The sequence below is a fragment of the Fundulus heteroclitus genome, chromosome 14 (assembly GCF_011125445.2).
Source record: "Fundulus heteroclitus isolate FHET01 chromosome 14, MU-UCD_Fhet_4.1, whole genome shotgun sequence".
In the NCBI taxonomy this organism is placed as follows: Eukaryota; Metazoa; Chordata; class Actinopteri; order Cyprinodontiformes; family Fundulidae; genus Fundulus; species Fundulus heteroclitus.
This window is the reverse complement of record NC_046374.1, coordinates 21,037,701-21,063,514: the sequence shown is the minus strand read 5'-3', so window position 1 is coordinate 21,063,514 and position 25,814 is coordinate 21,037,701. Positions and strand designations below refer to the sequence as shown.

At 42.4% G+C, this 25,814-nt stretch overlaps 1 protein-coding gene across 4 annotated transcripts; it reads right to left on the bottom strand.

Annotated features, from left to right (window-relative positions):
• Nucleotides 1-1,197: 1,197 nt before the first annotated feature.
• On the bottom strand, nucleotides 1,198-23,458 carry LOC105923521 (protein transport protein Sec24D; the record flags this gene model as incomplete). Of its 4 annotated transcripts, XM_036146526.1 has the most annotated exon segments (23): nucleotides 1,198-1,287; nucleotides 1,464-1,658; nucleotides 1,742-1,921; nucleotides 2,019-2,137; nucleotides 3,539-3,677; nucleotides 3,767-3,912; nucleotides 4,010-4,106; nucleotides 5,818-5,988; nucleotides 6,179-6,295; nucleotides 7,020-7,113; nucleotides 7,258-7,449; nucleotides 9,710-9,834; nucleotides 12,452-12,567; nucleotides 12,650-12,788; nucleotides 14,467-14,594; nucleotides 15,688-15,799; nucleotides 15,995-16,116; nucleotides 17,364-17,477; nucleotides 17,688-17,867; nucleotides 18,001-18,137; nucleotides 18,340-18,442; nucleotides 21,450-21,651; nucleotides 23,295-23,445. In XM_036146526.1, coding segments are annotated over 22 exon segments (2,964 nt in total), but the record flags the coding sequence as incomplete, so codon positions are not given.
• Between the last annotated feature and the right edge of the window lie 2,356 nt (nucleotides 23,459-25,814).

Genomic DNA, 25,814 nt, shown 5'->3' with positions numbered 1-25,814 from the left:
CATCTCTCCCCTAACCTAACCTACCATTAGCTGTGATTCTTCTCTGGTATATACTCAGCTGTTCTGTGGAGGCCCGAGGCTTGGTATAGAACATTGAGAACGAAAAGTCTCATGAAGGAACACTATATTATGGGAGTCTTGTTGCTCTAAGAGCAGCAAAAGGAGCTTCTTCAAAGGCTGAAAACAAATGCAAGCCACACTTTTCAGATTCTTACAAATAAGAAGCCATGGATCTATTTTCTCGTTTATTCCGAAACATTTCAATAAAATGTGTGGTTACTAACAATGAGGACATTTCTGCTGACAGTTTGGACTGACTCTTCTCGCTTCCTCTGAACATTCATTCATATTTAACAAATGACTGCGGTGAGGCCGTTTTATTTCCATGTCAGTCCTTAAAAGACGGCTGCAAAACCCCCTCAGCTTGTTTTGATTTTCATTGGTAAATATGCGATTATTGTTCTGATTATTCCACCTTCAGGAGGCCTTTGTTGTTGCAGAAATGGTCGTTGACGCTAAATAAACTGCTTTCCAAACACAATTTTCTACAATCACATAATTTTCTACTCATCTGACCTCCGGTGATTTAAGGAGTTCCCATCATCATACGGGGCCTTACAAATGTACCCAAACCCTGAACTTTTTCCCAACTTGTTACATTACAATCATAAACTTCAACTTGTTTACTTTAGATTTTATATGTCAGACCAACTCGGAGGAGCATTACTGTGTGGAAGGAAAACAGCACATGGTTTAAGCTCATTTTATTTTAACAAACATGTGAAAATATTTGGCCCCCTTTGGTCTGACACCCCTAAATAAAGCTAATGCAACCAGTTGCCTCATTAGTGGAATAGTTTAGATAAAAGCATGACCCTGTGCTTGAATGGCCTAGTCAAAGTCCGGACCTATATTCATATTGAGAGATGTTCAGTTGCTGTGCATCTAATCTGAGTTTTTTAGACAACTAAAGGTGGTTCTGCTCAGTATTTAACCCGCGGGCTGATTTTAATGTATTAAGGTGGAATCTACTCATCGATTTCCTCCCATTTTACCAACATTTCCTCCTCTGTGAACGTCTGTCACAACAAATCCCGATAATGGTCGTTTCATCATGAAAAGGGACGTCTTCTATTCTTTGTTTCCCTCTAATAAAGCGACGCAGCGTGTGGAGGGCCACTGCTTCAGCACTTTTACCTTCATGGAGTTGGGCCTCTTCTCGAGCAGCTCGCCGATGATGGACCGGACCTTCTTGGACAGCGGGTTGTCCAGCTCTGGCAAGGCGAACTAAACACAGAAAGAAGCGTCAAGTCTGACAGTTTGTAACCAACGTTTTCCCACAAACCGAGTTAGGCGCTGGCATAATTTCCCCTGACGGGCCTCGGCGAGTCCAGGCCACACGGACGCAGCCGGGCCTCCTCGTTTACACGGAAACCGGAGAGACGAGCCACCCGGGTTCTCACCATGTGTCCCGGCTGCAGGTGGGCGAGGGAGGGAACGTTGAAGAGGTTCTGGATCAGATCCGGCGGGCTGGACTGGCCCAGCCACAGGAAGATGGAGTGGCCGTTCTCCAGCAGGAACGTGCCGGAGTCTGTGAGGCGTTCCTCGGAGCAGCGGAGCGGAGCGGGCACCGCCTCGCTGCCGACGTCCACGTTGTGCTGGGAGACAGAGAGAGAGTACACTTCACTGAATCTGAATCTGATCGACGCTGTGGTGACCGCGCCGTCCTTCTGACGCCTACCAGCGGGATGAGGCGGGGGTAGAGCTGCAGCTGGGTGTCCTCCACTCCCATGGCCATCACCGACAGCCGCTGGTGGGCCCTGTCGTCTGTGGAGAGCTCGGCGCTGCCCACCAGAGGCGCAGTCTTGATCAGGCTGTTCATGTAGACGGGGAACACTTTCATGGAGTCGGGCAGGATCAGCTGCGTTCGGGGGAAAAATAAAATAAAATCGCCGTTAAACTGGAGCTTTTGATGCTGACGTGACATCTCAGAGGCGTTCGTGTAACTTTTATCTGACCTGGCTGGCAGCCGAGGGCGTGGCGCAGTTCTTCCTGTAGCAGGCCAGCATGTGGGCCGTCTGGTTGACCAGGATGTCCCTCACGTTCTTCACAGGCTGGTTCAGGATGGCCCGGTAAGCTGAGGGGACAGCAGAAGGTGTTACTAGCAGATCCTGACACCCCGCTGAGCTAATGCCCCCCCCAAACTGCATTTCAAGAAGGATCTGGTCCACCTGCACAGGAGCTGATGCATATGGAAGATTTTAGTTTCCAATTAGAGCTAAATTATTAAAGCAAAGTTTAAATCCTGCAATTGAAAATGTTAAGTTCAACACCAAGTATTCATCTTTTTATAAACACACTTTTGACGTTCTTGTTAATTTCATAGTAACACATCTATCCAATGATACTTAATTACTCAAATGCAGATTTTGGTACATTAAAATCTGCTTTGAATTCAATTATTAAAATTACAGCAAGTGTTTTCAAAGACCTACTGACCCAAATACCGTTCTTATATAGCTAGACCAAAAAGAGTTCAGTTTATTATTGTTAAAGAGACAAATTCAATTATTCTAAATAATGTGCGAGCTGGGTGAATACAGCAAATGAGCAAAACCCTTTTTAAATATTTTGGATCTACAATGATTTACACATTTATCTTCTATATAAAAAGAATGACTTATTTATTTAAAATGATAACATTTTGTAGAGCAGGTAAAAAACTAATTATTTTGGCCCTCGTGTGTCTTTCACTTGACAATTTCAACCCATGTACCGAAAAGTTTGGCCACCTCTGGTCTAATATAACTACTTCAGCGCACAGCTCTTTAAGCTCTTTTAGTTCTTCACATCTCAGCGACTGGGAAGAACATTTTTGTCGTCAAGGTACAAAATATTTACTGTATCTTTGCTCCGATTGCAATTCAAAAAACAGCAGAGGCAAAGGTGGCAGCAACTACAACTAAACTGACCAAGCAAATGTTCAACAATGTCTGAAGGACTGCATTGGACAATGCAAAAACAGATCTAAAAAATAAGCAAAATGTTCCTAAACATCGTGTTTTTGTCCTTGATTTGAGCAGGTAAATAAGATCCTCTGCCAATGGAATGAGTATTTTGACCCCTAAATTAAGATAATTAGACATCCTGCACTTGAAATAAGATGGAGATTCTATTTTAAGTGCAAAAATCTTATTCTATTGGCAGATCATCTTATTTACCCGCTCAAATCAAGAACAGATACACTAATTTTCAGAAAATTTTACTTATTTTTAGTTCAGTTTTAGCAGTGGAAACCTGAAAGTCAAGTACAACAACATGTTCTGCTAAAACACAGCTGTGTATATTATAAACTGTCCCCCTGCAGAGTGAGCCGGTAAAACGATATCAGATGTGTCGGGTTCTCTGATTCAGACACAAACAGTCACTGTCACATTCCTGACTGCTGAGCTGCTAGGATACAGCCTCCACAGGCTTCATCCTCTTAACTAGTGTTTGCAAAGCTCTGCTTTGAGCATAAAGACCGACAGAGGCGGACCTGATTTGGCAAAGAAGTTGATGAGGGAGTCGGTCTCGCAGCACTTGTACATCTCGGACAGCTGCGAGGTGCAGTTCAGGCTGAGGTTGTGGATGCGGAGGCGTCGCTGCCCGCCGATGGTGGTGTACAGCAGGGCGCACTGGGAGACACAGAACAGCGACGTTTGTCAACAGGGCTGTCACCACGCACTGAGCCGATCTCTCGCTGCGGAGGGGACCCCCCGGTTACCTGCATGAGAGCCCCCGTCTCCTCGCTGAGCGTGTCGTCGTGCTTGAACTCCACCGTCACGGCCTTGTCGCAGTCCACCGCTGCCATCTCCACGTCTGTGGTGTTGTTCATGAAAATGCCTCCGAAGAAGTCCGTAGCCCTGAAGCCTGCGGGGTCAGACACATGCCGGCATTTAAAAAAAAAAAAAAAAAAAAAAAGTCTGCTGGCTTACTGTGACCAAACGGCTCGCTTTCGTTTATCTACCTGTGCTGGTACGGACTCTCATCACGGCATCAAACCCGAGGCTCTTCTGCACGTCCTTCCTCAGGTCTCTGAGGAAGTGCTCCCCGTCTGTCTCCACCTGCCAGCAGAGGGCACTGTTGTACCATTATACCATCTTTAAAAGTCTGATACAGGAAAATAGAAAATTATATGCTTTAAAGTTTAACTTTTTGTTGGACACTTGTCAAAAAACTATATTTAAATATTAATATTGTTACTTTAACAAATTATCTATCCGCCATGTATACAAAATCAAAATATAATATTACATTCTAAAAGAGTTTCTAAATGTGTTACTGGTTTTATTTTGCTATTTAAAGTACAAAATAAATCAAATTATCAACTTAAAAACTAGCTGTAAGGGCATATTTTTAGAGCTGACAGATTTTCACCAGTTGTTCAAGAAGCTAAACCTGATATTGGAGTGTTTTATTTACAGTTTTCCTCCATTTTAATTTTTTTTTTTTTTAAATGACATTTTTAGTTTCTGTTTCAATCTAAAAACAGCACTGGTCATCTGGCTCCTCTTCTTTGTAATACTGAGACACTCCACCAGAGGGCAGAAGACAACCATACATGATATTGAGGCAAGAAGGCAGGCATCAAAAACGACACCAGAACTAAGTTTTAGGAATAAAAACGATGTCAGCTCCTTGAGATGTTTATCTCTCTCACCGGAGAAGATTTGGCTTCAGCAAAATGAAGACATATTTCCAGAATCTGTATAAATTAGTAGATTCTATTCATAAAACGCCAATTCACAACACATATCAAGGCGCTTTACAACAGAAACACATCCAATGTCTATAAATAAATAGATACATGACCAAATCATTCAAACTATATATTCCACTTACCGTATTTTTCGGACTATAAGACGTATTAACATGTCTATGTGTATCCATGTCCACATATAAGGAGCACTGGATTATAAGGCGCATTAGAGAGTCTTCCAAGTGTGTAATATCACTCCGCCCCTTCACGTACACAGCTCTCTCCTGAGAGGGAGAGCTATCAGTTTCTATCAGGACGACAGAGTAGTTGGCCTACACTGCCCTGTTTCTAACAAAAGACCAAAATAAATGTAACTTTTACATTGAATTAACTCTCTTGGTTTATTGTTGCTAGCGTGTACTCCGGGCACAGGCTGCCTCATAAATACAAGTCTAGTTTAGACGTTACAGTCAGGCAGTCTTGTAGACAGCTCAGGGGTCCTATCAGGAAGTGACACAGTGTACCGTAACGCTCCATTGCAGCTTTGTTGCCAACCAAACTCGTACTTCCACATTTTAACTGATTTTTATGTGGTACAATGCGCTCAAAAATCAGTCAGTAAATTAAACTTTAATCATACATAAGGTGCACTGGATTATAAAGGCGCACCATCAATTTTTGAGAAAGATTTAAGGATTTTGAGTGCGCCTTATAGTCTGAAGAATACAGTAGATTCTGCAGCCATATGCAGGTTCTCCATGTCAGGATATGTTTCCATCCAGACAGTGGACACAGTTCTAAGTTGTTTGCCTGTAAAGACCATTTCTGCTTCGTCACCTCATGAATACCATCTGTAGTCATGAACACGTTCAGCGGAAACACCATTTTCCTAACGGACGGCAAACCTTCAATTCAATTCAATTCAATTTTATTTATATAGCGCCAAATCATGAAACATGTCATCTCAAGGCACTTTACAAAGTCAAGTTCAATCATATTATACAGGTTCCGGTTGGGATCTGGGTCTTAGGAGCTCACTGAGCAACATCAGGACGTATTTGGACTGCCGCCTTTACCTGGAAGTTGTTGTACTTGTAGACGGAGCCTCCGGTGTGTGAAGGCACGTCGGCCATGGTTGCCAGGTCCAGGTACTGGCTGGGGAAGAGGAAGAGGTCGACGCAGCATCCCTGTGCCACGCAGTCTTTAGACAGCTGCTCATACACTCCTTTCTGAGGCTGGAACAGGATCTACGTACGAAATAAAGGAATCGGTGCGGGGTAAGCCATCATTGTTTCTGAATGAGAAAGGTCTGATTAGGAGCAAAGCCTGGAGGGAACCACTAAAAACAGAATTTCATCACCGTGGCCTTAACGGTTAAAATCTAAAGACATCTGAGACGTTTAAGAGAAAGCTAAAAGGGAAGGGAGGGCGGCTCACTTTCTCCTTGTCGGTGTTGACCAGCTTTTTGTCGTCTCTGTTCTTCAGCTTCCCAGGAGCCTCGGCAGTGGGCATGGACGAGTGGAAGATGAAGAGCTTCCCGCTGCACTCCGCTGCCTGGAGGGACGATGGCAGATCACACATTTACTCAAACCCACACAAACCTGCCTGCGGTGGCTGTGTTCTCATCTAAACTAAAAAAGGTTCAATTCAATTCAATTTTATTTATATAGCGCCAATTCATGAAACATGTCATCTCGAGGCACTTTACAAAGTCAAAATCAATCATATTATACAGATTGGTGAAAAAATTTCCTATATAAAAAGGGAATCAGTTGATTGCTTCAAAGTCCCGACAAGCAGCATTCACTCCTGGAGAAGCGTAGAGCCACAGGGAGAGTCGTCTGCATTGTACATGGCTTTGCAGCAATCCCTCATACTGAGCAAGCATGAAGCGACAGTGGAAAGAAAAACCACCCATTAGCGTGATTAGACTCCGGCATGTTCCTGCTGGCAAAATGTTGCCTGTTTTGCATCAAAAATCTGCATGAAAAGGCCTTGAATTGGGAGATGAGAGCATTAATCAAAGAGGCTCATCATCACTTTGGAGAAGCTGCAGAGATCAACAGCTTAGGCGAGGGTTATTAGCTGTGCAGTCGACGAGTCGGTAAGGGAACCTTCAAGCACACAAGACCACCGGTTTCTACTTCTGCATGAAAAGAAAGCGCTCTGGGCAGATGGGAGCAGAGCTCTGCACACACAGACACCCGGTCAGCGGGTCTGATGACACAGACGACAGGAAGAGCCCCCCCATGCTGACAGAAGTCACACTGTGGCTGACCTTAAACGCCTCCACTCCAGCCTGGATGACGGGGGCAAAGACCGTTTCGCTCTCGTTGGTGTCTGCAAACATGTCTGGGATCTGATCCAGGAGGCTGAGAAGAGGAGAGCAACCATTAAAAGGCTGGTCAGAGGTAACAGCTGGGCCCCCCCTCTACGTCAGACGTCGGCCGTTAACCGTAACGCTCGCATTCCAACAAGCTGCCACTCCGTATTTAAAGCGACAAGACGCGTCTCACTTGTAGATGACGGCCCTGGACTCCTGGTAATCGACGAGGAAGCCGTCGAGCAGCGGGACGAACATCTCGGCCGTGTCCGACACCACCATCATCTGCGGCTGGGCCAGGGCGCTCTTCACGTTGTAGAAGTGAAGCACCTTGTTGTAGGTGACGAAGCCCACTTTGACGGCAGACGTCTCCGCTCCGTCCTCCCTGGAACCGGCGAGGAGAGAGAGAGAGAGAGACAACAGAGGAGGCTTTGAGGAGGGAGTGCAGCTTCGACCCCTAGGGTGGCCTCAGCCACTGCCGGGCCAGGCTCAGAGCGCGGAGGAGAAGAGATCAACAATTAGTAAACGAAACAAACGGCTGTAATGTTGTCAGATTGGTTCTTTTTGTCCACAAAGTAAAAGCACAAAAAAAAATGTGTTTAAGTGCATAGATTGGTTCACTTGCTACGTAAAGCAAAACTACAGTTGTGATCTAATAATCATTCATGGCCGGTGTTTGACGATTCTCTCTGTTGCCACGTGAGATGATGCAACTTAAGTCACTTTGAAGAAGAAAAATTGGAGCTAAAAGTTTTAGTTTTTGTATTTTTTTTCTGATCTGCTCAGGGTAAAAATGCAGATTCAGGCCTAAATCTAAACAGACACACAGATACTGGTTAAATATCTCCGAGCCGGCTGCAGAGAAACGTTTCTACGTTTGCAAGCAGCAAATGTTTGGCACAGCTCAAATACGACAACTTCTGTAAACTGCCGCCTCAGCTTCCTTCTCCACAGTGAAGTGAACCTCCAGAACGGTCACCTTCTAACGCCACTGAGGTTTGCCACAGGTCAGATGTGAGACCAAAGGAACGTTTTAACTAATTTTTCTTCATACTTTTCCTCCAAAACTTTAGATTCCTAGAACCCTTTTACTGGTTTGGCTTTCTGGGCCAAACCGGGACGTCAACGGAGATTTTGTTCCCCTGAGCTAAATGAGCTCTAACAATTCTGTCAAAAGAATGCTGCAAAGGGGAACTAAAAGTCAAGTTTTCTTGAGATTAGTTTATTTGTCCTTGATTGGAGCAGTTCAATAAGATTATCTGCCACTGGAAAGAGTATTTTCACCCCTAAAATAAGGTAATTAGATATATTGCAGTTGAAATAAGACGATGAAGATGAGTTTTTTTAAGTGCAAACCTCTTATTCCATTTAAACTTGCCTGCTTAAATCAAAGACAAATACACTCGTTTCCAAAACATTTGACTTACTTTCGTTCCATTTTTGCAGTGTAGAAGCTTGTTGAAGGCTACATATTAATCAGGGCTTACATATTTATTCAGACCCCAATTTGAATTTCTGATGGTGTAAATGAAGAGAAAACGCACAAGAATATTCAGACCTGGACGCTGAATTCTCGTCTTTAAAGTGAATTGCAGTCGTGTGACAAACAGAGGTCCAATAAATCCCTTCATACGACTCCATGAGGACACGAAAAGCATCGGGAACCGAAATGCAAATTACAATGAGACGTCTTAGCAAACCGAACCATGAAAGCCTCCGATTTAAAAAGGTTTGCGCTGCATGAGGCGACACAGAACCTTAGACAAGAACCTGGCTTATCTTTGGGTTTGGCTTCACTCTCGAGCATCGCTTGGTTTAAATAAAGGACCGTCCAAGTCAAACAGCCGAGCATAAACATCCCCGCAGGACTGGAACATGATCCGAGAGGAGATGGTTTGTTAATGTTTGACTTCTGCTGAGCGTATTATTTGTGATCGGTCCACACAGAACTGAAGAGCCTCCTAATCTCACCATTAGAGTTAGCTTAGTCACTTTATCTGTGAGCCGACAGATTTGCCGAGGAAAGAATGAAACCCGGCCAAACGCTCTGATATTTACCAGAACGCTGAGGCGGCGATCTGGACACGGCTCTGCTTCAATCATTCTGACATCCTGAGGTACGCGTTACCACGGAGAAACTACAAGTTTTGAACAGCTTTAAAAGGAAAAAGCACCACAAAGTTAAACTATTCGACAATGATCTCTCTTAGAAATGCTTCCAGAGACACGATGTTCGGCTCTTTACTCAAACCACGCAAATATAAAAACACCAGCAAAAAAAAATAAAAAATTAACTGGACGCGCATTTAGTCCAAAACTGTTGAACGACGTGAAGCTTTTAGAACTGAAGACACGTTCATATCTCCAGCGTGTCATCCAGGAGATAAAGCTGTTGTTGCTGGCGCTGAGGGAGCGTTTGAGGAGTAACCTGGGGAAGCGCGCGGCGTTCCTCCGAGATAAATCAAAAAGTCCTGTTCCCCCAGAGCAGAAGGTCGATGTAGGACCTTTCTTTAAGCTCGAGCAGATCTGTCTTCCGTCCCGTCACTGATACCGACCACCTCACCGTCTGGGAAACCTTCCCTCGGCTCAGAGAACAAACCGTTTGTCTGAAGTCTGTTTTGTGCTGGGTGTGAAAACTTTACTACCTGGGCAGCTTCTCCAGCAGGGTCTTGAGCTCGTCGCATATCAGCTTGACCAGGCCGCTCTTTATGTTGGTGTAGGACACGTCGATCATGAAGACGTAGGCTGGAGGACTGGGAGGCTTGTTGTTCTGGGAGGGGAACAAACCGCCGTGTTAGCGCAGCTTTTGTTGTCTCACATTAAAAGACGAGACAGAAGACAAGACGGACAACGGGTTACGTAAAGGGACAATGCCAGACGAGGTGTCCGCGTCATCCGTTAAGTTCTGATTATGGACACTTTGAAGGGCATTGTCCCGCTTCTACCATGGTCACTTACAAAATAAATATACAGTACATCAATCAATACTTTAATGTTTTTTCACCGTTAAAATTTTGATTTTTCACCAACAAGCAGCGGAGAGAACTAATTAATGTCTTGTTGTGACTCGTTGCCAAAATAACCAGCGTCAGCTGTCCTGCCGTCACCAGCTAACGTTTGAGCAGGCGCAATAAAACTAGAACTTGGCCAGGACTCCCTTGAAAAAGAGATTGTTAATCTCAATGGGACTTTTCCTGTTTAAATAAAGAAATAAAAAAATAAATTAATAATAATAATAATAATAAATTATTAATAATAATAATAATAATAATAATAATAATAATAATAATAATAATAATAATAATAATAATAATAATAATAATTTAGAACAATCAGGCTGTTTGAGCAGAACATTTTTATAGGTGTCCTATAACACCCTGCAGCCAATCAGAATCGAGTATTCACCCATACCATGGTAGAATTAAAAATGAATTCCCACTTGTACATGTTGGAAACTGAAAGTTTACTAAAGCTGACTTTACTTTTTTTTAAGTTGAGCTCGAAAGTGAGCGTTGTCCTTCCCACCATGACTTTGGTGTCAAAACTGTCCTTTGGCTACCATCAGGAAGTTGATCATAAACTGCTTGGCAGGTTTTTACCGTTTTCAGGTTGCAACGACAACGACAAAAAACGTCCAATGTATTTTATTACGATTTAATGTGATCAAACAAGGACACCACCCTTGAACCGCTCCTTTGGCTGCCATGTTTTTTCTACAACATATCGGGCTTTACATGGAGGCCTAAAGCTTAATTTTGGTGTTCCTTTTTTTGTTAGCAGTGTCAAAGGGAACAGGGGCTGAATATATAAGGATGCCAAAAGTTTCTGATTTTTATTCATAGTTGGGGAAAAAAAAAAAAAAAAAAGTTATTTCCACATTTTGTTTTAATCCTAATTCTGTAAAAAGCTTTCTGTACCCGTGTTTGAAATGTTTGTCTCTGATCGTTCAATCTCATTTGCTGCAGGCAGAGCAAAAACAGATGAGTGGAATGACTCAGCGTCTCCGACTAACTTGAAGCCTCTTGTGTTGTTTACATTAGCAGCAGTCCTCATGGGGACCCGGTGCATTTACATCACTGACTCCCCTCTCAGGGAGCTTTTTTTTCCCAACCATTTGTTACAGCCAGGCTAATCTGTAGAGTGATAAATTTCGTCCAAGGAAAGCCTCGCCTACAGTGTTTAATTCCTTAAAGGTACATATTGACGTTATTTGACATTTTTAAAATTTGTATGCCAGTAACTCACTCTGGTTTGTTATTTTTGTCTTTTAAATTTTTTTTTTTGTCAATTTGTTGGTAAATATAGCCTTTTCAGTGTATATTTACCATTACAACATCACCACTGCGCATTCGGACTACTGGTCAACAAGCCGCGAAGCGATGGAGGCGAGCGACTGTGGAAAAAGTCGCTGTGGAAAAATGCCTCGCGGAAAGCTGTCTGCTTTCCGCGAGGCATTACAGCACGGTCGGCTTGGACGGGACATTGGCGACCATCTGGTTTCCTAATAGTTCTGCCAGTAGATGGCGCCACGTCTGTTTATGTCAGCACCTCACATACCGTTTCAGGGGTTCTATTGAGGCTCAAAAGGGATCAAAACACTCTCTGGACGGACGCTTGGAGTATATAGCCTTATTTTGAATCATAATCAGCTGGATTTTGGTATTTTTGGTAAAGCCGTATAATGCGGCTACATACCTTTAAGGTCGGATCTAACTGTGGCGTTTGCTAATCGGTGCCTAAACTCTAGCCTCGTGAGACCATCCTGATCTCGAGAGCTTTCAAGGTTTCACTCGCAGATCAGTCTGGCTACTTTCCGTTAAAGAAAATTTGGAGCCGTTCACCAAACGAACGTCCAATCAGCGTTGGCTTTGAGGCAGGTTGAGGTGTGACGCAACAAGAAGCGCGACAGTTCAGTCTAAAGAACATGGCGGCTTCAGCCGATGAAACTAGCGTTAGCGTGGCTATCGAGCAAGTTTTATCGGAATTACAGAGTAGTTCTTTGCTGAGCTAACGAGCCTTTACCTGCAGCAGCAAGAGTAGCTTGGCTTGTGGTTGTGTTTTCGTCGTCGCTCTGTTACGAGCGACGACGAAGCATGTTGACGAGTACGTCATATGCTTCGTTGATCTGATTGGTTCATTTGGCCCGTCTATCACCAACATAGGCCAATCAGCTAACCAGTATTTTCGCCCCTTCCCAAAATTACTTCAACGGAAGGTTTCCAGATGGATATGCGGAGCAAATCTATCTGGCGGCGTCAGGTTACCTAAACTCAGCCATGAACAGGAAAACCGCGGATGAACTTAGGCATCTCTACCAATCAGATCATTGTAACGCTCTCTGCGCTGCGCGCTGAACCACAGCGGGCAGACCTGTCGTCGCCGTGTACCTTGCAATAATCAAGCGTGGCAACAAACTCATAGGATCCCAGGGAAAGCTCGGGCCTCTCGTAGAAGTCCACCCTACGGCCCACGTGGTCCAGGTGTTGGAAGTAGAAGGCCGGCACTTGATGAGAAAACAACACAATCACTCTTAAATACTCATTACCCTCTTATCATAAAGATCCACCGTCACCCTTCCCTCATACCTTCGTTGACACAGTTGCAGAAGGTGCACTGGTAGCGACGGCCGCCGTCGATGAACTGCATGTACGGGCACATGTAGGCCTTGCATCGATTGCAGCGGATCGGGCCCGTCTCGCCGTGGTTCACAACATACAGGGGAGCCTGAGGAGAGGCCAACAGCACAAGAACGTTAGGGTACGCTGGCAGAAGGTGTCCCGCCTATTTACCAAGCCTACGTCAACCTGAAGGTTTGAGTTTTTAAGTTGTACCACTCAATCTCCATTAAGTTTAAGGGCTGGACTTTGACTAGGCCATTCTAACACATGGATATGCTTTGTTCTGTGGACCTGTGCAGCTCCGCCAGAGTTACCATGGGCCTACTGGCTGGTTCTATGATTACTGCTCTCCTTGCTCAACAGCTATTGAACAGACAGATTGAACAGAGCTCCAAATTTAGAAAATGTATATAGTTTTATAACATAACAACGCACCCGGTGACCTGTCTGGTGTGTTCCTTGGTCATTCACACTCATTTATGATCTCTGAGGCCTTTACAGAACAGCTGGAGTTATACTAACATACTACCACAAAATAAAGTACTTTTTGGTTATAATGTCAACTATATTCCTTTAGATAAATAACTTTAAATGAGATTAAGAAAACTGTTTGCTACACGAACAATGCAACTTGAAAGAGTTTTCGGTGTTTTCCAGATTCCAGTTGCACAAGAGAATACCAAACCTGGGGCTGGGAGATATGGCTTAAAAATAAAATATCCAATTTTTTTTTCTTTTTTTTTTACCCAATCCCATTAATCAATTTCCTTACCTTTTGTTTAAATTTTGTCATAAAAAATTTGCTAAAATGATTTTAATAATTGATTTTATTTCAATAATCTCATCTGGAAGTGGATCTGAATCCAAAGGGCAACTTTAAAGGATCATTATAAAACAAGATGGCAGGCCCCACCAAAGTATATAATGACTTAATAAATTAAAATGCCTCGTCTTGGGATAAAAAGGTTTCCTCCTTATACTGACAATATATTTTCCTATACATATTCATCGTTGCAAGCTGTAATCAAAACTATTCCCCCTTTCGGGACTGATATAGTGCAAAGTGTCATGGAAGCCCAGGAGAGAGAAAAAAAATAAAAAAATTCTCCTAATTTCAATCTTCAGGAGTTGCAAATTTGAATGAATCGATAAAATCGATTTATCGCCCAGCCCAATCCAAACCTAATACACTTTAATAAGTGCGGTGCAAATATCACATTTAATCCTTTCTCTATTAACCAGCTTTGTTTTTTTTTTTTTTTTTTGTCCCAGCAGATCCAACTCTAAGTGAATAGTCTAGAAGCCAGATGAGGGAAAGCGAACATTTCCTAAAAAGGCCACAGTGTCTGGGACAGAGCGAAGGAGGGAGAAAAACCTCCAAGGACTCCTCTACCAATAACGATCCAAAAAAAAAAAAAAAAAAAAAAAAGGTCACAAACATGACAAATTAGCTCCTTTAGAACAAGGACAGATTCTTTGGAAATAAAGGGGGGACACTAGGGCATATGCCAATAAGTGCGTTCGCTCTATTTGGATAATAGCTTTTTGAGTAAAACCAAGTTCTGGTCTGTCGATGCCACAAGCAGCTTTGCTCAGCTCACATTTCCTAAAAAGAAAAAGCTGAAACTCTTTAAGGAGACTGTAGAATTTCGAGGCTCTTGCTGCATTACAACAAAGTCCCAAACGCTTTCCTTCTAAACGAGACGTCAGGAGGGACACGCAGGGAGCTTTGGGTTACTGTAATTCTATCTCTGTTTGATGGTCTGAATAGAACTGACGCTTACCTCATTTTTGGGCAACTTGGCAAATGGTTTAACGATGGAAGCGAGAGGCACTTGGCATTGTTTGGCCAGCTCGGCGGTGCAGGGGAGCGAGTAGGTGGTGCAGCGTATAAACCTGGGACTGGCATTCCCTGGGGTCAACAAAACAACATTTCAGTGTTTGTGGACAGCTGTGATATCACATCACTTACCTAAAATAAAAAAAAATAAAAAATACTTGCGGTGGATTCATTCATTTCTATCAAAGCGATGTAACACAAATAATCAGCCACTCTAAAGGACGATCCTTCAACTCTGTGCTAAGACTTGCTCTGAATGCCCTTTAACAGATGCCACCCTTTCACAGCATAGACGAAGTTTCATACACAGACGTTTGACATAATGAACCTTAATCGTAGATTATTTTAATTAGAAGGGAATAAGGTGCTTAACCTTGATGATATAGTGCTTTTAGGTTTTTTTTTTTGGCGGTTGGTTTTGTGCAAACTACATGATGCAAAAACAGCTTAGAATGTAAAAAAGGAAACTAATTAAAATGGGAGACCAGCCAAATTTATTAGACAAGTCCTTGGAGATGCAAGGTCACAGTCCAATGGTTGGTTTGTGCTGCAGAGGGAATATCACACATACAACTGAACAGTTCAGGAACTCTCACTATATCAACTTTTGGGACTGAAACCTTCGAGCAGCATAAGGGGACAGGTTTAATTTTGATGAAACTGAAAATGTTTTATAGCGAAATTCAAGAAAATAGTATTTTCTATTATTTTTTTTTGTTTGAAAAAAAATGAGAGATCATCAAACCTTTGAAATGAGAGAATTATTTCATTTTCTTTAACAGGTTAATATTTGTAGAAAAATACCTCTGAAAAGAAATCTTCATAAAAACGCTATATAAAAAAGATATATAAATATATACACACACACACGTAAATTATTTCTTGTACCATTACTCTCAATCTGTGATCTAAACTTGTTCACAAATTTAGCATGAAAGCCCTTTTTATTACATTTACACACGATTTTTGACTGTTAAGGCCTGAAGCGCCACAGCAACAGGTTGCTGACCTCAACTGGTGCAGCTCAACTTATAACACCACAAACCCTGGTTCAAGTTTCCCACAACTTTCAAGCATCTGTCTTTACATCAAAATCATTGAGTCTACAAATATCAGGCATTGGGATGGTCATTTAAAATAGTATCTGACTGGTAATAGTTAGTACCTTGATCCTGAACTGTGAAGTCAGTGGTGACGAGGGGTGGCACCTGTCCTCTGATGTTTGTGCTGAACACCTGCCCCCCCAGCCTGGCTTTGTCATCCTCAATAACCTGGGTCTAAAGCAGACGGGTTAGTGTAAAAGCTGGGTCAGTACTGATTTAAAATTGAAAAGTAGAACAAATAGACGTTTAAAAATTGTAAAAAAAAAAAAAAAAAAGAAATGAAAAAAGTATATTTGAGTTTGAATGAGCAGGAAAAGCAGAACAGATGAAATGACAAATAGGTTTCACACAGCAGCTATAGATACTCACTATGCTCGGGATAGAATCAGGGTCCAGTTTCTTCTGAGGGGGACCAGCAAGTGGTCCTGGTGCTCCAGGAAAGCCCCCCGGCATGCCTGGCTGGGGGCCAGACATGAGTCCCCCAAACTGACCTGTAAGTTTTAGAAATGCATCATAAGGACAATATTCAATAAAAAAAAAAAAAATACAGGCTTATACTAAAACACTTGTGATTAATATTTTACACCCACCAAGATTTAAAAGCAGAGATGTTCGTGGAAGCAGATATTAACCCACCCACAAAAACACAACAGTTTAAACGGCACTTCATCACACAGAGCAAGAACACAAGGTTTATTTTTGCCCATGAAATTCATATCGTTGAATAAACTTCTCTGCTACGTGTGTTTGGATGATTCCATTAGTTCATACACAAACACAAAATGAATGCAGGGACGGATAAGTGGTGGTGGTCGTCAACTGGCCCGTATTTTTAACCAGGGGAACAGCGTGTGTGTGCGTATAGTGTAGTCAGAAGAGACCATGGAGACAAAACCCAAATAAAAATAAGTGATCGTACCAAAGCTGTGATGTTGACTCTAATGAGCTACCCCGATCACTGCGAGTCACAGAGCATAATAATATCACAAGCCCTACTTGCTCTTTGGGATTTTAATAACGACGCATTGAACACTAACTTGTTCCTTCATTGACAAGTCGCCGCACAATTTGGAGGTGTTCGCGCATCACCACAGTTCTTGGTGTTGGTTTGTGGCATCCTTTAGGTTGTAACCGGACCAGTGGCGGAACGCGATGCACGAGCCGACTACACTGCTAGGAGCACGTTAAAATACTTGGCATTGACTTTCCAACACGGGCTTGCTATGAGTCCAGCGTGGCCAGTTAACCTTTAGATTTTCTGAGGACCGATCCACACTGGTGGACGCGAGCCACACATCATGGATATGCTCCAGACTCTGCCACCTGACTACTGTATGCTGGATGAAGGACCCAGGATTGCTGCCACAAGAAAGCCGTAGTGGGAACTTCTTGCTGCCCCTCTAACTGTAGAACTACGGAAAAAAATATGTTTGCAGCTCTGTTTTTAATGGGAGGACTTTACATGTTGTTGTATACATTTAAAACTCTCATCCTGAAATTAACATAAGTCTTCAGCAACCCAAAGTAGATTTTTACACTCACATATAGAGTCAGTGATTTAAAGTTATTTGAGTGTCTAAGGGTATAAAGACAGTATGTTTTGCCTTATGATGGCTTTGAAATTGGGGTCGACTATGATATTGTGCTAAATAAATAAAAATGTAGATAATGTACATGAAAATGTATCATTTAAACACAAAGGACAACAATGTTGTGAAAGCTATTGCGAGCTACTTACCTCCTTGCTGTGGGTAATTTGCTGGACCAGTGGGTCCAACACCATGCTGCTGGAAAGTTCCTGGTCCTGAGGGTAGTTGGGGACCCGCCATCGACTGTCCCCCCATTGGCGGACCTGCCATCGACTGACCCCCCATTGGCGGACCCGCCATCGACTGTCCCCCCATTGGAGGACCTGCCATCAACTGTCCCCCCATCGACTGTCCCCCCATTGGCGGACCCGCCATCGACTGTCCCCCCATTGGAGGACCTGCCATCAACTGTCCCCCCATCGACTGTCCCCCCATAGGCGGACCCGCCATCGACTGTCCCCCCATAGGCGGACCCGCCATCGACTGTCCCCCCATTGGCGGACCCGCCATCGACTGTCCCCCCATTGGCTGTCCTGATGCCTGCATGTTTATAAGGGGCGACTGTGGTGGAGCCATTTGAGGGGACATGTGTGTTGACTGTCGGCCAGGATGGGCAGACGCTGCTGGATGAGGAGGGGGGCTCTGCACGGCACCTGGGGCGATGCAGTTCAGGAATTAGAATTAGGAAATGGCAGGTGTTAAACATGGCTGTCATGTTTCTAAACCCCCCATCTCTTGAGGTTAAACTAATTACAACAAGTAAGCATCAGTAGACAACAAACTTACCATAGCTGCCCAGGTTCATCGCACTCATCTGATTGGTGAGCTGCTGCGTTGGTGGGGGGGCCGGTGAGGCCATGCTGTTGTACACAGAGTGTGAAGGCTGACCGTAAGTGGGGGACGCCACTGATGGAGAGGCATACCTGCACAATGTTAGAGCCAATAAATTCAACACAATCAGTTGAGTGGGTTCTTTTTCTGACAAAATACCTCCTATTAAGAACAATTTACTTTTACAGTAATATTTACTAGGAATTTGCACCGATATCCCTTTATGATGTTTTAAACATGTCCCCGTTTCACTGAATTGCACGTTCCAACCAGCTGCTGCCACAAGAAAATTACCTCTGTGGATGAGCGCCATTCTGCTGCACATTTGGACTGTACTGACTGGGTCCAGAAGGCGGTGGCATCCCTGCAGGCGAGGACGCCGGTGATTTCATCCCACCTGCAATCGATAAACAGACATTCATCTAATGCTGTGTACTACATAAATACACATCGCCAAAGTCGGAGGGAGCGAGGCTGAGATGGTTTTTGACATGTAAAGAGGAGGCATGATGATTAACTGGACACAGGATGCTAAATTGGCTGCTGCCAATGACGAGGAATCAACTAAGACCACAGAGAAGGTATTTAGATGGAGTTGGTGTGACAGAGGAGGAGTTAATAGGAGAGATGTGCATGTAGATGAACACGTACAACACAGAGTTAAGGTTAGAAATCAAAAAAAAATAACCAGTAATAAAAAAATATATTAAAAACACAAAATGAAATATCAAAGAATGAGTTTTAGAAAAAGAAAAGTCCTAATGTTCACGTCCAGCAATGAATTTTAGGACTTGAAGAGCAGGCGCTGCAAAAGCAGAGATCTGATTGGCTAAGTATTTGCTAGTTTATGTAGCGGTTTAAAAAAAAGACGAGTCAAAGAAACCAAAGGTAAGGTCTTACAGCAGCAGTTTAGACCAGCTTCAGACCGGAGAGATACCAAAGTATAGACTATTACTTTAGCCTAATCCAGAGTAAACCCAGGCATGAATCCTTGACTGTATTCAGACCTGGGATTAACATCCATCCTGGCTGAGATGACTGGAGACGGTGTTGGGCAACACCCCTCATGCAGCAGCTGGAATTAGAAGCTGCCCTGATTCACCAGGCTCTGTCACACACTTTATAAGCAGGTGGGTAACAGGTGGGCAAGGTTCACTCAATGCCAGTCCACCCTGAATGAGAATGAGATGGAGGAAGATGATCCAACGTGGCAACGCCAAAAAAGGGACAAACCAGAAGAGGCTGTACATATTACAGATATACCTAGAGTGCCTTGCAAAGGTATTCAGAACCCTTCAAATTCTATACATCTAGTCATAACAAAAAAACATCACCGTTTTATGCACTTCTTTATGTTGGTCTATCACATAAAATTCCACTAAAATACGCCGAAGAGGTGCGAAAAGGATACATGGTTTCCAAAATTTTGCTGAAGGAAGAAAATATCTAAACAGTGTGCTGTATATTTTTCCTTCAGCCCCACAGAGTCAAAACTGCATTAAACTACGCTTTGCTGCAGGTCTTTTTGAGCAAGTATCAAGCATCACTTTATTGTGTCCCCTTAGGGAAATTCTCTGTATAGCAAGGTGAGACAACAGATAAATACCCACACACAGGAACGATCACATAATGAATTTAACAACGATAAAAATCAGAAAAAAAATCCACGTACAATTATCAATTAAAAACAGGCTGAACAACGAATCAAGCCCGATAAGCTTTAAAATGTATCTCAATGAGGGCGTGGTTAGTAAAAAGGTCTTTCCACCTGTGTGCTCTTGATTTGATTTGGGATGTCTGAATCTCCTCCCCGATGGTAGAAGCTCAAACTCACTAAGAAGTGGGGTGATGTGAAGAATCAATTATGTGTTCTGCCTTTCACAGGACTCTTATGTTTTTTTTAAAAAAGGTTTCCTCCAATATTGGTTAATCTCACTCCTATAATTTTGCCAGCAATTTTTACAATTTGCTTAATCCTGTAACCAGGTGATAAAAGCGAAAAGTGAGGACAGATTCAATCAGAGCGTTGTGGAAAATAGTCATCAACTTCTTACACTCCAAACCTATTTAACTTGCGTAGGAAGAGAAGTCTTTGGTGACCTTTTTTACTAATCTTATCTGTGTTTTCGCTGAACGTCAGCTTGTTGTCGATGACAACGCCACCCAGATATTTGTAGGACAGAACTCTCTCCACAGTCTCATTTCTAACGAGAACTGAAGATACTGGACTTGTTCCTGAAATCTATACACATGAAGCTTCAAGCTTTGCACATCTAGAGCCTCAAGTCATAGCCCAGTTTTCTGAGCAAAGCTGTCCAACCTCAGTCAGAGTATCAGCAGAACGGTCTATATCATCAATTCAAGCTTCGCCACAAGTTCCCAAGAGTGTCTTTGACAGGCTTTCTTCCAATGTTCTGTATTTTCTTCCCATGGACTCTGACCAGCTTCCCTGTCCCTGCTGAGGCTGATGTGCAACGCTGGCCTCGTGCCAGAAGTTACGTTTAGGTCCCTTCTGACCAAAGTACAACCTTCACGTTTGCTACTGATTAGGAAACTTCGGAGGTAAAGGGTTGCTCTGGATTTTATTGTGGGTTGTTAGAGTAAAGGGGGGGGGGGGATGCTAAACACAATTACACACCAAAACTTTTCAGATTTTCTTTCATTCAACAAATTCTTATTTTATTTTTCCATATAATTGTTCGCCTTGATGCCCTGCGATAGACCAACCACCTGTCCAGGTTGTACCCCCGCTTCTCGCCCATTGACAGCTGGCACCAGCACCCCTCTCGACCCCAACAGGGATAAGCACGATGGAAAATGGATGGATGGATGTCCGCCTTGATGTGTTGGTGGACCTCTATAATCTCCAGTTAAACACACAGAAGTTTAAGGCTGTAATTAACCAAATGTAAAACGTTCATGGGGTGGGAATACTTTTGCTAAGCGCTGTATAAGTATATATAAGGCTCACCAAAAAAATAAAAAAAATCTTAAGTGTTCTTTTTAAATTGTGAAAAAGTGAATTTATTCATTACTGTCTTTTTATTACGACTTTGAGGTTTTGATGTGTATTTACGAAGGCCATGAACATCTGCGAGACCCTCCTAAAGAATTTAGAAACGGCCGACTTTGGGATATTCTTTGCTCATATCACAGGTGCTGCTCTCTCTCTGTCTCTTGCTCTCATTTAAAATCTTACTGACTCAGGCTTACAAATATTCAAAGATGCGAACACGGTGCGGTGTAGGATAAAACAACAACATTCAAATCAAATCTAAAAAAAAAACATATATAAATGTTAATACCCTATCAATCAAACACAGTCGATAGCTGAAGCCGGACTGAGCAGATCCTGTCCAGCCAAACCTCAGTCCACACACCAGCTCAGAGAAAGATGATCGTACCTGCTGCCGGTGGAGCGTTAAATGCCTGAGGCGGCCCTCCATAATGTCCATAGAGGGGCTGGGCTGGGCCGGCCCCGAATCCACCTTGGTAGCCCCCCGGCTGGGCCTGGGAGTACGGCGGAGCGGCTACGTAACCCTGTTGGCTCATTCTGACCCGACGCTCGTCAATGTCTGCTCATACCAATCTGGAACGTCCACCGAGCTGAAACGGTAAAACACAAAGCCTTGGTGAAATAGATGGATGCGTTTTATTAGAACAGTGTTTATAGACTGTCTCTGTGGCTTCCTTGTTGGTGTTTATCGTCGCGTTCAGCCTGAGACAGATGTGAGCAAGCAACACAACCCTCAGCTGAGGTTTGACCTGGTTTCTGTTATCAACTCTGGGTGATTGACCTTTGACTGTGCTTCCTGGCAGAAAAAAAAAAAAAAGCAGCGTTTGCTTCGGATGGACCTTTTCACACTTTAAAACCCCGTCATTTGAAATCATCTCGATTCGTTTCAGATTATCAACTCAAACAAAAGTACATATATGAACCAGAAAACTGTCACCGTTTGATTTAAAAAGCTGCTTTTTTATTTATTTCCTGACTAATAGATGCCAATGAGTTTGTTTGAACTGTCTTTGTTGTTTCAGACCATAACATTATGGCTTATTTGACTACTTTTGGCCTACGCTGTGCAACCGACAGCTTGGATTAAAGGGATTTCTTGGTTCTTATAGGTATGGCAGTAATGAGGCCTGGGTGTGGCTAGAGCAACTGCTTCACTGCCTTCTCCCACCTTAGTTTACTGGAGATAGCCCTACATGAGGGTTGGCTTTGGGCTTCTAATCAACGTGCAAAATAGCATAGCTTTCACCACCGGTGGGAGGTCCCGGGCTATTGTAGCCGACTTTGTCCTTTTCTTTTGGTGGCTTAATACAACACGTTATTTTTTTTCTTTAAGAAATAACCAGATTAAATGGCGTTTAGGGTTTAACGATTGCCAAATTTGCTGCCATTTGAGATTATCAAACAAAACAAACCTTAGAATAACTGGTTTATTAGAGCAAAGTCAACTGTAATCATAAAAAGGGGGGGGGGGGGGGGCGGCCAGCATCCAACGTTCTAATAATATTGATGTTAAAGTGAAGAAAATCAGACAGAAATACAAACTTGTTTCAATTGATCGTATCCAAAACTTAAAGTTTACAAAAATAAAAAATTAAAAAAAACTGTGCTGTTGGGTTTTGCAGCGCACAGAACTTTGACCCGGTTACAGTCAAATAGTTGCGTTAATTGGGTATTGCGACTGCGAATTTTTAAATAAAAACAAAACACAAATACAGAATTAGCAAACCCGCGCACTTAAATAGCAATAATTAAAACAAAAAAGGAGTTTATGCCAACATCACAGCTGTCATTTCTAAAAAGCGGCTGCAAATGGCAGTAAAAGCAACAGCTGCGGGTTGATAACTTCATCCAAACCTGTTAACCCCCCCGGAAATTGGTTATTTTTAATATATCTCACCCTAGCTGGATCACAAACGGGGACAGTTTTTGCTTGTTTAGAAGTTCAACACCTGGGAGACTGCGCAACTTCCGAATATTGCCACGTCAAAGTCCGTTATGATGGGTAAAAAAAAAAAAAAAAAATGGCGTTACAACTCTTTAATTAAAACGCAGATAAACAGTCGTGTTTGGTTGTTTTGAACAGTATTTTAAGAAAATTTGCATTAATGCGGGTTTTGTAATAATAATAATAATAAAATGACATCACGCCGTTACTACATTATCTTTTGCCAGGTAAGCGGAAAAGCGCAGCAAAGTTTCCAGCTGCGAAACAACGCTTCAGATTAAATCTCACCTGAGGGGGAAACGATCGTTGAGTTGTCTTGTAAAGGCGTCACCGGTCCTGGTGAAGGGTTATTTACCTGAACAGCAGAGTGGTCCTCTTCTTCTCGGAGAAAACCGGAGTGCCACGTCAAAACTCCACACAGAGCACCGGGTCACGACAGCCCGGCGGCCGTCTTTACGGGGAAGGAGGGATTTTCAAAATAAAGCCGCCAACGGTGACCGAACGGTCCCGCGCGACGCGTAGGAAGCGAACACGCGACGTCAGTTTGGCAAATATTCCGACGTAACCTGTCCTAAATCAACATTTTGTATCTTACTAAAGTGCATCTGGCGTCTTAACATTCGGATATTAGCTTTGTAAAAGGAATGTCGGTTTTACTCTGAAGGGCTCGCCATCTTGCTTTCATTTTCGCGTGAAGCACTTTAACTTGACAGACGCTGGGCTTCTGGTGAATGAGTGCGCATGCGCGAGTTTAGGGGAATCCATACACGTCAGCAGAGTCAGTAATAATAATAAAAACGTGCGTTTCATCACCTGAATACAGACTCCTTGATCTATTATTACCCTCCATTTCGTACCCATGTAGTTAAACCAACGTGTTTCAGCTATTTTGTCTTGTTTGTTCGGCATTCTGATATATTATGCGGTTAAATCTTCATAGAAACGTTCGAATCTCACAACTTGTATTCTATGTTATATTTCCAAAGCTTTATTGCACCATATTGGCAAGTATTCTGTTTCTGATTCTCGTTGAGCCCAGTAAACTCTTATGGAATATGACAAATTATGATCCCTGAGCAAACCACATAACCAACATTTTTGTTGTTGATATTAATCAGAGATAAACCTCTGTTGTGAAAACCAGCTTCATATCAAGCATCCGATAAAAGCTTCCCAGACAACTGATCACTACAACTTTTTCGTTTTAATAAAAAGGAGGCAAGATTGTGCTGAGCTATTGATATAATTACGGAATAATAATAGCTTTTTTCTAGTCCACATCAGACAATGTATAAAACAATGGCAGCTCTAGGTCTTCTGACCTATTTTCTTAAAAAAGTTACTGTCTGTGTCAAATACAAATAAAAATTGGATGTGACAAACATGAGCATAGCTCACAACATACATTTTGGAATAAAAATAGTAAAATTACAAAAATTAAGTCATTTATGCAAGAACTCTTGCAAGAAAGTGCAGCTTTTTTCCTGTATTATAATGAGAAATGTGGAGTATCTTGTAACGTATACTTTGATACCAGTTTCACAAATAAGAAAATGTTAAATTGTTTTAGCACATTAGCATCAAATCATCTCCCAACCCAACCCCCCCCCCCCCCCCCCCCCCCCCCCCCCCCCCCCCCCCCCCCCCCCTCCGGAGTTCCTTGACCCACTTTGGGAACCCTTGCTTTAGATAATTAGATATTAAGTCAATTCAGTGAGTTTATTTCTAAAGCAGATTTACGAAGAGAGCGGTGCGGCCCACTCAAAGGGTTGGTCATCCAGACAGTCTCATATGCATGATGTCTTTTTTTAAGATGACTAATTAAAAAAAAAGTTGCAACGTTTTATCTATTCATCATCAGCCCAATTTCTTTCTTAAAGTTACTCTCTGTCAGCACATTACTGTGGTATTTTCTTGTAGACAGCACAAAGGCGATAGACCAGGACTAAGGCATGCAGCCTTGCTTCTTTTCATCATCTATAGTGAAATCCTCCCATCAGAAACTCCTGCCGGTTTTGTGCCTTGGCCACATTTTATATTTTATTTGTTTAATTATTTGTGCATTTGTGCTTTACAGTGCTCCCTCCCTCTTAACAGGCAGCCTTTCATAATCTACCACACCCTCAAGTCAGCAGAAGTACCGCAAAGAAGCAGGGTGAAGGTGAACAAGAACATGTATGCAATAACAAACATCTACAAAATGATTCCAAATACTTTATTTAACAAATATTAAACACTACATTATTAAAAATTAAAAATATTTTAAAACACATTCCAAATTCACGATTTAAATCTATAATAGTAAACCCTAAAGGGTAAAGGGTAGAGTTTACCCTTTAGGTAAGTGCTCAGACCATGACACAGACTGTCATCTGCAGAATAAATACATCAATATACACTTTAAAATCTCTCTCTTTTTTTTTTTTTTTTTTTTTTTTTTTTTTTTACAATTCATTACAAAGACTGGTTAATAAATTTGTTTTAGCCATTTGGTTACTTGCTTTGTTTACAGTCAAATCACAGCCACACACAGTAACCATAAAATACTGTCTGTTTCTCATTGTGTAACTGCTTAATTCAGTGGGATATTCCAAACAAACCAATATTATTGTAAGATGATTTATTCTAGTTTTTTTTTTTGTTTTTTTTTTTGTTTTTTACATTATTATGTTTCAATACAGTTATTAATAAAAGAAATCAATAATATTTCAAATGTTTGAAAAAAAACAACAACATTTAGATAACTTTAATTAACGCAGCAAGCGTCCTTCAAATTCCCAGGACAGGCGTAGATGGCCTGCGTCATGG